At 45.6% G+C, this 11,899-nt stretch overlaps 1 protein-coding gene across 3 annotated transcripts; it reads right to left on the bottom strand.

Annotated features, from left to right (window-relative positions):
- Window positions 1-125: 125 nt before the first annotated feature.
- Window positions 126-9,475, bottom strand: GTF2H4 (general transcription factor IIH subunit 4). Of its 3 annotated transcripts, XM_007532315.3 has the most exons (14): window positions 9,255-9,474; window positions 8,323-8,465; window positions 7,980-8,084; window positions 5,090-5,221; window positions 4,731-4,827; window positions 4,559-4,647; window positions 4,240-4,351; window positions 4,016-4,084; window positions 3,746-3,829; window positions 3,323-3,464; window positions 3,005-3,135; window positions 1,644-1,691; window positions 1,293-1,371; window positions 126-460 (listed from the first exon to the last, which is right to left on the bottom strand). In XM_007532315.3, exons 2-14 carry the CDS (start codon window positions 8,460-8,462, stop codon window positions 288-290), a joined length of 1,401 nt encoding a protein of 466 aa, XP_007532377.1. In that variant the 5' UTR covers window positions 8,463-8,465; window positions 9,255-9,474; the 3' UTR covers window positions 126-287. The 3 variants fall into 3 exon arrangements, with proteins under 3 accessions (XP_007532377.1, XP_060045406.1, XP_060045407.1); XM_060189423.1 differs by lacking the exon at window positions 3,746-3,829 and having other exon boundaries at window positions 9,255-9,475; XM_060189424.1 differs by lacking the exons at window positions 4,559-4,647; window positions 4,731-4,827 and having other exon boundaries at window positions 9,255-9,475.
- Window positions 9,476-11,899: the final 2,424 nt, after the last annotated feature.

Below are 11,899 nucleotides of genomic sequence, written 5' to 3'. Positions count from 1 at the left end.
CTCCGCCCAGCGCATGCGCGGCGACCGACTCAGGCCCCACCCCCTCTCCTCAGATCCAATGGCTGCCAGGGGGTGTGTCTCCGCGCCCCGGGGCCGCCCAGCGGGACTACAACCCATCCGCGTGGTTTATTAACACAACTTTATTAAACAGGAGTCCCGAAATGTCAGTAAAAAAACAAAACAAAAACAAAACAAAACAAAACACCTGAGTTCTGTGGCCGCGCTCGCCCCCACGTGGCCGTCTGTCCGGGCCCCGGGTCCACCCGCCCGCCCGCCCGCCCGCATTCTCAGGAGCTGTGCTTCTGCCGCTTCCAGAAGCGCTTGACGTCGCTGTGCCCAGCCGGGGTCACCACCATGAGCCGCTTGGCCGAGTTCTCGAACACCAGCACCCCCAGCTCCCGCGCGTGGGCCAGCAGCAGCTCAAAGTCCACTTGTGACAGGAACTGGTTATACAGGACGCCTGGACCCAGGGGACAAGAGAGGGAAGGCGCTCAGTGGTCTGGACCTAACCCGCCACAATTTAAAGTGCTCCCCCCTCAGTGGCCTGGGAGGTGGTGTAACAACTGCCCAGGGCTTGCAAGCATGAGGTCCTGCGTTCACTCCCTGACACCATCTCTGTCAGCGTGCTGCTCTGGTGTCCTCCCTCCCTTTCCTTCTGCTATTTAACAACAACAAAATCATTTTTAATTGCCACCAGGGTTATCGCTGGGACTCGGTGATGGCACAAAGAATCCACCACTCCCGGTGGCTCTTCCCCGAACCCCAACTTTTTTTCTTTCTTTCTATTTTATTTGACAGGACAGAAAGAAATTGAGAGGGGAAGGGAAGATAAGGAGAGAGAGAGACACTTGCAGACCTGCTTCACCCCTCGTGAAGCTTTCCCCCTTGCAGGTGTGAAGCCCAGCTGGAACCTGGTTGTGAGTGTTCAACCAGGTGCTCCACCACCCACCCCCTCCCCAAATGTTTTTTTAAAGAACTCATCCTCAGTATTTATTTTAGTGGTTTATTATAACATTGATGTGATCCAGTCATATCCAGGAAGACAGTATAATTTAAAAAGCGCTATTAATGCTCTCCATAAGCAGAGGTTATTATGAATGAATTATCCCTCCCAATTTTACTTGTCAAATCCAAATTGCATTAATTTGAGGCAAATATATTTACTGCTACCAACTCACCCCCAAATAAAACATGTCCTGCCACCTTCCCCCCACTCTCCCAGTCCACGCAGTAAACAAAAAATGAAAGGTGTAAACCGACAATGACCAAGAATAAACTCTGAAACCACTCACCCTCAGTGAACCGGAGTCTATCCCTTTCCAGCTCCCACAGTCGAATTTGGTCTGTGATGGTGGGGGGCAGCACTGGTGTCTAAGGTACAAGGGATGGCTGTGAGGCTCAAGAATATTGATCCAGGGGTTGGGGAAATTGAGCAGTAGTGAAGTACGGAACTTGCATATGAGAGGTTCAAGCCCCAGCACCACAGCCAGTGAGAGCTGAGTGAAGCTCTAGGCAGAAACAAACAAAAATACTGTCCCCAAATAACCCAGCCCTCCAACCACTCTCCAAGTTTGGAAGTCTCCTTTTCCTCCCACCACTTCATTCCCAGATGCCAGAGGCTGTCAGCTCCAGCAGGTTGGTACCTGTTTGAGCATCACCGGATGGGCCCTTGTCCTTAGAAAATGGATGATCTTTGAAAAGAGACAATTATGGAAACAAGGTTTTGATGAGAGGACAGGAAAACTAGCAGAGTTATCACCCAAGATCACTGAAACATTAAACATAACTTTAAACGCTACTGTCTAAAAGCTCACAATGACATGCCTGCCGTCAACTCAACCCATCCATCCCTATGCAACAGTTGCCCCAAGTTGCTGTTCCCACTGATCACGTCTACTATTCCTTCTTGGGCACATTTACACTTTTATTTATTTATTTATTAGTGATTTAATATTGACTAACAACATTATATGTCAACAGGAGTTAAATCCACTCCATTCTCACCACTAAGGTTCTGAATCTTCAGTCACCCCACTGCAAGCCACCACAGTTTCCCTAAGGTTGTAGGCATGGGCCAACCATCATCTCTACAATGATCTGCCTACATTTATACATAATTGCCCCCTTTTTTTCCTGATCCAACCCTCTCTTCCCCTCCATGCCACTCAAGACAACACTACTACATCCTTATTTCTCTCTTCTACCTCCATATGTCCCTCTCCACACCTTTACACTTTCCACTGAGGTCTTGTTACACACAAACACACACACACACACACACACACATCAGCAGGTATTTTTTTTAATCTTTTTATTTATTTATTCCCTTTTGTTGCCCTATTGTTTTTTTATTGTTGTAGTTATTATTGTTGTTGTTACTGATTTCATCATTGTTGGACAGGACAGAGAGAAATGGAGAGAGGAGGGGAAGACAGAGAGGAGAGAAAGATAAAGACACCTGCAGACCTGCTTCATCACCTGTGAAGCAACTCCCCTGCAGGTGGGGAGCCAGGGGGCTCGAACCGGGATCCTTACGCCAGTCCTTGTGCTTTGCATCGTGTGTGCTTAACCCACTGTGCTACCGCCCGACTCTCAGTTTTTGTTTTCGTTTTGAGCACTTACTACATGAAAAATCCTGAGTTAAATGCTTCACCTTTATTTTGTTGTTGAATCCCCCACCCACAACCCAGTGAGAGGAGAAAGTATCAGTATTCCATGCTCTAAATGAGTGAGAAAAATGAGGCACAAAGAAGTGAAGCAACTAGGTCATTCATGCAGTAAGGGAGAGGAGGTTCAGAGATAATAATCCGGAGCTATACCTCCTCCCTCCATGTTTTTCCCATCAACGGTCTACCTGTTCCCACACAAATAGAGCCTTGACTTCTCATGTGCCTGATCTATGTTCAAACACTGACAACTCACCAACATAACAAGCTCATAAGGTGACCAACCTGTAAGCCACAGCCCATATACTGTCCCCCACCTCCCCCAGGGGAGGGATTACCTGCTGGGCTGTGATACCGCTGGCAATGGCCTGCTGCACACTCTCCCTGGTCACCTGTGCCACCACCATGTTGGGAAAGCGATAGAGCATCTCAGAGAAGAGGGCAATGAGGGCAATCTGCAGCTCCGACTCTGAACAGGAGACAGGAAGAGACGATGAGGAGGCTTCCCACACCCAGACTCACTCCCTTGAGTCCTTCAAGTGTGACGAAATGGCAGAGTTCTGTAAACTGCTAAAAATATATAAATATATACTTGCTTCCTTCTTCCTCCCCACTGTCCTGGCCAAGCTGTTCTCCCAGGTGCCCTGTGTCCTCACCTGTGTAGGCATACAGTCGGTAGTTGGTTTCCACAACAATGAAGCCTGGCTGATGTACAGTGCCTCCAGCCCCAGAAACACCAGAAACACCAGATGACAGATTGATGGCCAGTCGTGTAGGATAGTAGCGCCGAGATTTCCTCTGGAAAGGATAAAAAGAAAAGCTGAGGGCCCTCTCTCAGATGTCACACCTCTACAATTTCCTGCCAGAAACTATGAGTGGTTTGATCCCCAGAACCACAAATGTGAGTTCTCCCAGGACACAGGGCCTCAACTTCCAAATCCCCTCCCCCAGGGACCCAAGAGTTCAGTCCTGACAAATGCTTCCTGTTCCTGCCTCCAGAGACCCCATTTCTTTCTAAATGCAAAGGAAGCATATCACCCTGCCTCTTCCCTACATACCATATACCTGAATGCTCTTACCTTCCTCTGGAAAACCAGCCCAAACTCACGCAGGTGTTGCAAGAAATTCAATAGAGAATCACTCATACCTTCCACAGAGTAATCCTGGGGAAGAAATGTAGCTAGCTGGGCTCCAAAACACATCCCATTCTCCTCCCAACTCCATTACACTCAATCTCTCTTTTCCTGTCTTTGGTCATACTTTATTCATTCTTGCATTCTGCTGCCTCTTCCCATCTCTCAATCCTTCAGTCTATTCACCCAAATCCCCAGCTCTGGCTCCTTGCTTACCTTCCCCAGAGTAGAAAAGCTGAGCTGGAAAAGGAAGGAAAGAATCTCCACCAGGTCCATGCCCCGACTCTAGAGAGGAAGGAGCAGAGTTAGGAGTGGTAGAAGGGAGAAGACAGGAGAATGACAGGAGGGAGAAAATCACAATCTAGCATCTATACAGGGAGTCTCCCAGTGGGTTCTGAGAAGATCAGAGCATTCCAGCAAGCAGGCCCATGCCTCCTCACCTGGGCTGTCTGCAGATATTGCAACATGAAATACCAGAGCTGAGCTGGGGTGTCCAACAGCAGGAACTGGAAGCCCGCAGAAGTAATGCAGGGTGGCTCTCCAGGTTCGGTACTACAGATAAAGAGAGACAATGGTAGTATTCAGAGAGAAGCCACCATGCCCAGTTGTCCTCATATTATTTCTCAGCTTATTTCTGGTTACACTTCACTTAGCTCTCCTTTTGTAATCCACACCTCTCCAAAGCTGACCTGCTTAGACACTCAGTTTAGCAGGAACCAAAGGAGATGACAAAGCTGTGTGTACCACTGGCTTCCTCACCTCTTCATGAGCCCAGCCTGGCTAAGGAGCTGAGCCAGGTCCTGGCTGACAGCTGCACTAGGGGAGCCCACCATGAAGTGCAGAACCACCTGGGGAGTGAAAGAGAACAAACCTCTAAGGGCCAAAGGAAGCAGGGACGAAAGTAAAGGCACAAAGAGCCCCTAGTTCTCACCTCCCATCGTTCCTCGGCGTACTTGTCAAGTGAGGGGACATCCCGGGCATGCTTGTCTGGTCCTAGCTGACTTGTGTCATCAGACCAGGCCTTCCCCCTGTGGCCAGGATGGGCCAAGAGTAAGGAATCCTGCCTATGTTCTCTGCCCAGTCCTCTGCCCTCTTCCCATTCTTGCCCCCATTGCACTGTGGTAGATAGTCTCCATACCGTGCAGCTACATCTGGCTCAGTTTATTCCTGAGGGAGCTACCAAAGGCAGAGCCACAGGGCTCCAAGGAGGTCACTGTGAGGCTCCTCCCTTCCAGCAGTTTAACTACTAGTTCCCCTGACCCAACTTAGGAAGAAATGGTAGTGACATACCCACCCAGAAGAGCAATGCGGAGGTTCTGGCGGAAGATGGGATTGAGGATGAGGCCCTGGAGACCACCAGGGAGCAGTTGAGTGTGCCAGATATGGAGACCACTCAGAAGCCCTGTACTTTCCTCCTGAGCTCTGAAACAGAAGCAGAACGTGAAAGGAGTATTTAGAGAACAAAAAGGAGGCCCATCAAGGCCTCTGCTTCAGTCTTCTGAACTGGCAGTCCTTGGAACACTGTTTCACATAGTGAAATCTCAAGGTTAATTTCATTACTACATTACCTACCACTGCCTTCTTATAGACACAACTCTCCAAGAAGAAAAATATAGTGTGTACAGTTTTCCAGACATTTTTTTAAACTATGTATTTGTTTGTTTATAAGGAAGAGAGCGAGAGATTGTACTAAAGCTTCACTCTGGTACGTGGATTGAACTCAGGTCCTCAAGCTTAAGAGTTTAATGCTTTAAGTATCTTTAGCAAATGGTGTTGAAAAAATTGGGTTGAAACATGCACAAGAATGAAACTGAACCACTACATTTCACCAAACACAAAAGTGAATTCCAAGTGGATAAAGGACTTGGATGTTAGACCAGAAACTATCAAATGCTTAAAGGAAAATATTGGCAGAACTCTTTTCCATCTAAATTTTAAAGGCTTCTTCAATGATACAAATCCAATGACAAAGAAGATTAAAACAAAAATAAACTAATGGGACTACATCAAATTTAAAAAACTTCTCCACAGCACAAGAAATCACCACCCATACAAAGAGACCCATTAAAGAATAGTAGAAAATCTCTGTATGCCATACATCAGATATTAGGCTAATAACCAAAATATATAAAGAGCTCACCAAACTCAGCAACAAGAAAACAAATGACCCCATCCAAAAATGGGAAGAGGATACGAACAGAATATTCACCAAAGAAGAGATCCAAAGGGCTGACAAACATTAAAAAAAAAAAAAAATGCTCCAAGTGATTGTCAGAGAAATGCAAATAAAGACAACCATGAAATACCACTTCACTCCTGTAATGTCATACATCAGAAAAAGGTAGCAGCAACAAATACTGGAGAGGTTGTGGGGGCAAAGGAACACTTCTCCACTGCTGGTGGGAATGTAAATTGGTTCAACCCCTGTGAAGAGCAGCCTGGAGAACCCTCACAAGGCTAGAAGTGGAACTACCCAATGACCCTGCAACTCCTCACCTGGGGATATATCCTAAGGAACCAAACACATCCAAATAAATGTGTGTATGCCTATGTTCATAGCAGCACAATCTGTAATAGCCAAAACCTGGAAGAAATCCAGGTGTCCGACAACAGATGAGTGGCTGACAAAGTTGTAATATATATATATACACAATGGAATACTACTCAGCTATTAAAAATGGTGGTTTAATTTACTTCACCTCATCTTGGATTAAGCTTGAAGGAATCATGTTAGGTGAGACAAGTCAGAAAGAGAAAGATGAATATGGGATGATCTCACTCATAGACAGAAGCTGAGAAATACTACCATGATGCCAACCTGACTTCCCTGGGCAGATGACCTTACCAATGTGTCCTGGAACCTCACCTCCCCAGAGCCCTACCCAACCAGGGAAAGGTACAAACAGGCTAGAGGTATGGACTGACTTGTCAATGCCCATGTCCAGTGGAGAAGCAATTACAGAAGTCAGACCTCCTACCTTCTGCAAAAATTTCCCATAGAAATTTTTGGTCCATACTCACAGAGGGATAAAGAATAGACAACTTTTTAATGGAGGAGATAGGATATGGCACTCTGGTGGTAGGAACTGTGTGAACTGTATCCCTCTTTTCCCACAAGCTTGTTGAACATTATGGAATCATTAATAATAATAATAGAAGTTGAAAAATAAGAAAACACAAAGCAGAACTTGGTTTGGTATATTGCACCAAAGTAAAAGACTGGGGGGGGGGAGGGGTCCAGGTCCTATATGTTATAGGAAAACTGAGAAATGTTATACACATACAAATAACTGTATTTTACAGTTGACTGTAAACAATTAATCCCAATAAATAAAAAGAGAGAGTTCAATGCTTTATCTACTGCACCACCTCCCAGGCCAGAAATTAAATGTTTTAATGTTGTGTCAGAGATTACGCTCAGAATCTCATGTGTGAGTGCTATCCCAAGTCACCTCTCCAGAACAAATACTTTATTGGGGGTGGGGTGCGCCAGCAGAGAACGCAAAGGATTGTTCCACTATTCATGAAGTTCTACTTAGTTTGCTTTTGTTGCTTCCATGAGGTGCCCAAAATTGAACCCAGGGTCTCATACCTACCAGGCAAGGGTGTGAGTCGGGGATACCGAATAATTGTAATGCAAAAACTTTCATGCCTGGCGATCTGAGGTCCCAGGTTCAATCCCAGCACCACCATAAGCCACAGTTAAACAGTACTGGTGGGGGAGGGGAGGAAGGAAAGAAAGGAAGGAAGAAAGGAAGAAAGCAGGTGTCCTATTTCTTTTTTTTATTTCTTTTATATTTATTCATTTATTTCCCCTTTTGTTCTCCTTGTTTTTTTTTATTAATTGTTGTAGTTATTATTGTTGTTGTTATTGATGTCTTTGTTAGATTGGACAAAGAGAAAAGGAGAGAGGAGGGAAGACAGAGAGGGGGAGAGAAAGACAGACACCTGCAGACCTGCTTCACCACTTGTGAAGCGACTCCCCTGCAGGTGGGGAACTGGGGGCCCGAATCGGGATCCTTATGCCGATCCTTGCGCTTGGCGCAGGTGTCCTATTTCTAGGACATCTCTTCAGATCTACTTAATTATTTTTTTAGGTGTACCATTAAATTTTCCTAGAAATGTCCCAAGGAACAGAAATGTGGGGAATCTAACTGTTGAGAAAATTGTGGAGACTTACTTGGTGAATTCCTTCTTCACCCACAGAGCCACAGCAGCTTGTGGCAAAGGCTGCTCCAGAAAGAGCATCCGCATCACCCAGTTCTTAGCCAGGGATGGAAGCTCTCTAGGAGGAAGTAAAGGCAAAATATTAATAGCATAGCCACAGATAGTATCTCAACCCTTAGCAGTCATTTAAAACACCTCTTCTCACCACACACACACACACACACACACACACACACACACACACACTTACCAGCCCTCTGGCTCCCATAAACTCCATCTATTTTGGTCTGACACACTTCACTAAGTCCCCCAGGGCAAGTGCACTGATAAATTATTCTCTGCCATGAAGAAGATACCTGAAAACTGCCAGACAGGTGGCAGGGTGCCCATACAATCGGTCCAGTACCCCAGGGCTCAGACCCCCTAGGAATTCCTGCAGATTCCTGCATTGTAGGTGTACTCTGTTCAGTCCACCCTTTGTGGGGATGTTCTCCATCACCTGAGAGAATTACAAGTGTTAGATATGAGCACAAAGTCCATGCCGGTGTCACCCCTCACCTTTCACGTAGATTCTGGATGTTTGGCCTCCACAACAACCTTTTATGATTCCTTTCTCTCTTTCTCTCTTTCTTTCTCTCTCCCTCTCTCCCTCCCTCTCCCTCTCTCCCTCCCTCCCTCCAGTCAGTGGGGCTCGATGCTTCTGGTGGTTTTTTTTTTTCCTTCCATAGGACAGACAGAAATTGAGAGAGAGGGGGAGGGGGAGAGGAGTGCACTTAATCCGGTGCGCTACCACCCACACCTCTTTTCTTCATCTTTCCCCAAACATAAACAACCCTCTCTTTCCTGCCTTTTCACCCACTTCTGCCCTCAACTAGTCTTCTCTCAATTTCCAATTAAGAAATTATCAATTTCTAAGTGGCATAATCGTTGATTGTCCCTTACGTCCAAAAAATCCTTTGTATGTCAATGACTTGCCCCATAGTTATCTTATGTGCCCCCTCCAGGGCTACAGTGACAAGCTGGTTTGTGACCCGTCCTCAATCCCTTCCACTCTTGATCAGATCAGCCCATAAACTCCAAATCTGTCGATTTCTATTCCTTGTCCCACTTCTCCTGCTGGGCACTACCTTTCCTCTTCACGTCTCCCAAATCTAATTCTACCCCTTCCCTCCACGACTGCTTCACCCACACAGTCGAATCTTCCAATTTACCCCCCACTTTCCTCCCACTCCTCGCCTCTCAGTTCTCTTGTAAACACCTCCGCTCCCCAACTCCCACTCCCCCTTACCACTCTGTGACGATCCCAATCGTGTAGCAGTTCTCAAGCTGTCATTTAATCGAAACCAGTGCCTTCCATTGGCTCCAGCGAAAACGTGATAGGGTAGTGGAAAATGCAAGGTTAAAAAAAAAAAAAAAAAAAAAGAGTAAACCGGAGGAAGGATTTCACAGAAGTCCAGGTGGGAGGACTGAGAAGAGATGCGAAGGAGTGGTGAAGTAGAAAGAACATGAATAAAGGTTGCACTCGCCTGCAGCGGAGTATATTGGGAATTGAAGTCTTGTCCTTACCTATGTGGGAGCAGACTAAAGGATTTTGGACTACAACTCCCAAAATGCATCGCGTGAAAGCAGCGCTATGAATACAGCTTTAAATGAAGAGCACCGAAACAAGAGAAGGCTGAGACATTTAGTTCCGCACCTTTTCCAAGCTTGGCACTAACCGTATATCCACCAATTCCGGTGAGCGAGGGGAGGGGAGCCTGGAGTACTTCTACTGCCTCAGTAGGGTGCAGCGATGGCTCGGTAATGAGGCTCTTACATTTAGAAAAGCACAAAACCAGGTTATTTGAGTTCAGTTGCTCCTCTTAAAATTGGAATAGTGTACGTCCCACTGTGTTTTCCGTCCCACTGAGTTAATCCGCACATTCCAGTGCGGCTGACTCCACAGGATTTAATCCTGACAATCACGGCCGCCAAACTGTCACACACCACCTCTTCACTCCCGAATAAATGCCATTTTATTTTATTTTATTTTATTTTATTTTATTTTATTTTATTTTATAGAACTAGAGCATCACTCTTTTTCATGCCTGAGACTCCGAAGCTTCAGCCACTGTACCACCTTCCAGGCTGCATTAAGTACAGGTTGTACAAGAAATAAATTGTTTGGTCTGACTTGATTTATGAAGCTACTGTAGGGAAAAGCGTCCAGCCCAAACCAGAACTACGCTTTTCCCTCCAAGTTTCTATAAGGCAAAATGTGTTATCCTCACTTAACAGACCGAATGATGTTAAGAAATCTGTCTAGCATTAACAACTAAAAAATGCCCAAGCTGGAATTTGAAATACATATGTGAAGATCCAGGAGCCAAGGATATTAAGAGCCATTAAGACTTTCCTGGGTGGGGGTAGATAGTATAATGGTTATGCAGAGACTCTCATGCCTGAGGCTCCAAAGTCCTAGGTTCAGTCCTCCACATCACCATAAGCCAGAGTTGAGCAGTGCTCTGGTTAAAAAACAAACAACAACAACAACAAAACTGGGCGGGGGGCTAGATAGCATAATGGTTACGCAAAGTAACTCTCATGCCTGAGGCCCTGCACCACCAGCAGTTGAACAGTGCTCTGGTTAATTTTTTTTTTATTCCCTTTTGTTGCCCTTGTTGTTTTATTGTTGTAGTTATTATTGTTGTTGTCGTCGTTGTTGGATAGGACAGAGAGAAATGGAGAGAGGAGGGGAAGACAGAGAGGAGGAGAGAAAGACAGACACCTGCAGACCTGCTTCACCGCCTGTGAAGCGACTCCCCTGCAGGTGGAGAGCCGGGGTCTCTGGTTAAATTTTAAAAACAAAACAAACAACAACAACAAAAACCCTTTCCTATGCTGTGTAGATCACCCTGTGTTGTTTTTGTGGTTGCATATATTTATGAATTAATGCAATGGTCCGAGTAAGGTGGAAATAGTTCCAGGATGACCGTGGAGCTGCACAGAAATTGACAGTTTAGGGGGATTTTGGAAAGTAAAACATTGTAAGCATGGCAGTGAGAATAAGAAAAAAAGGGGTGTCACGGATGACCCCTCCCCCTACAAGTGTCTGGCTTGCATTTGCTGAGTTAGGAAACCACAGATAAGCAGGTTTGTTCATGTGAAGACTGGATTTAAAATGAACTCTGGGTGGTTGCAATAGACCTAAAACTTCAATGTTCTGATTCTTCTCTCTCTCAAAAGATGTTTTTAATTTAATTAGGACAAACAAACAAAACCAAAGCACCAATTTGGTAGAAGGTGCGGGGATCAAATTGGAAAAGCAAATCCAGCCGAGCCACCTCTCCAGGTCTGTCTAGATTCATGTCCTGCCAGTACGTGTTTGTTTGTTTGTCTTGTATTTATTTACCTATCTAGGAGAGAGGAGAAAACCAGAGCATCACTCTAGCACATGCAAAGCCAGGAATCAAATTTAGTACGTAGTGCTGGAGAATCCAACACTTTGTCTACTGTCACCACCTCCCAAGTCATACAGAGTACCTGTCTTAAAGCAGGGTCACAGGGCTGGGGAAACAGCATAATGGTTAAGCAAAAGACATTCCTGCCTGAGGCTTTAAAGTCCCAGGTTCAAACCCCAGCACCACCATAAGCCAGAGCTGAGCAGTACTTTGGGCTCTCAACCTCTCTCTGTATCTCTTTCATTAAAATACATAAAATATATGGAAATGTAAAAAAAATTCAAGGTCACAATAGCATGACCTGTGTAGATTTTAGCAGGACTCACAGATCTGCAATCTGGACCACAAGGGTCGATTAACTGAAGCTATTTAGTGCTGTTATCTTTATTATCCAGTTGGCTCACTATGTGAATATTACCAAGACCCCAGGGGTCTCTGTGTCACATAAACTGCCATAAAAAACAATCTGCTTTGGGGCAGAGTAGTGGCATGC

Source organism: Erinaceus europaeus, chromosome 4, assembly GCF_950295315.1.
Source record: "Erinaceus europaeus chromosome 4, mEriEur2.1, whole genome shotgun sequence".
NCBI classification, from domain to species: domain Eukaryota; kingdom Metazoa; phylum Chordata; class Mammalia; order Eulipotyphla; family Erinaceidae; genus Erinaceus; species Erinaceus europaeus.
The sequence above is the reverse complement of the archived record's forward strand: the minus strand, read 5'-3'. Positions and strand labels throughout refer to the sequence as shown.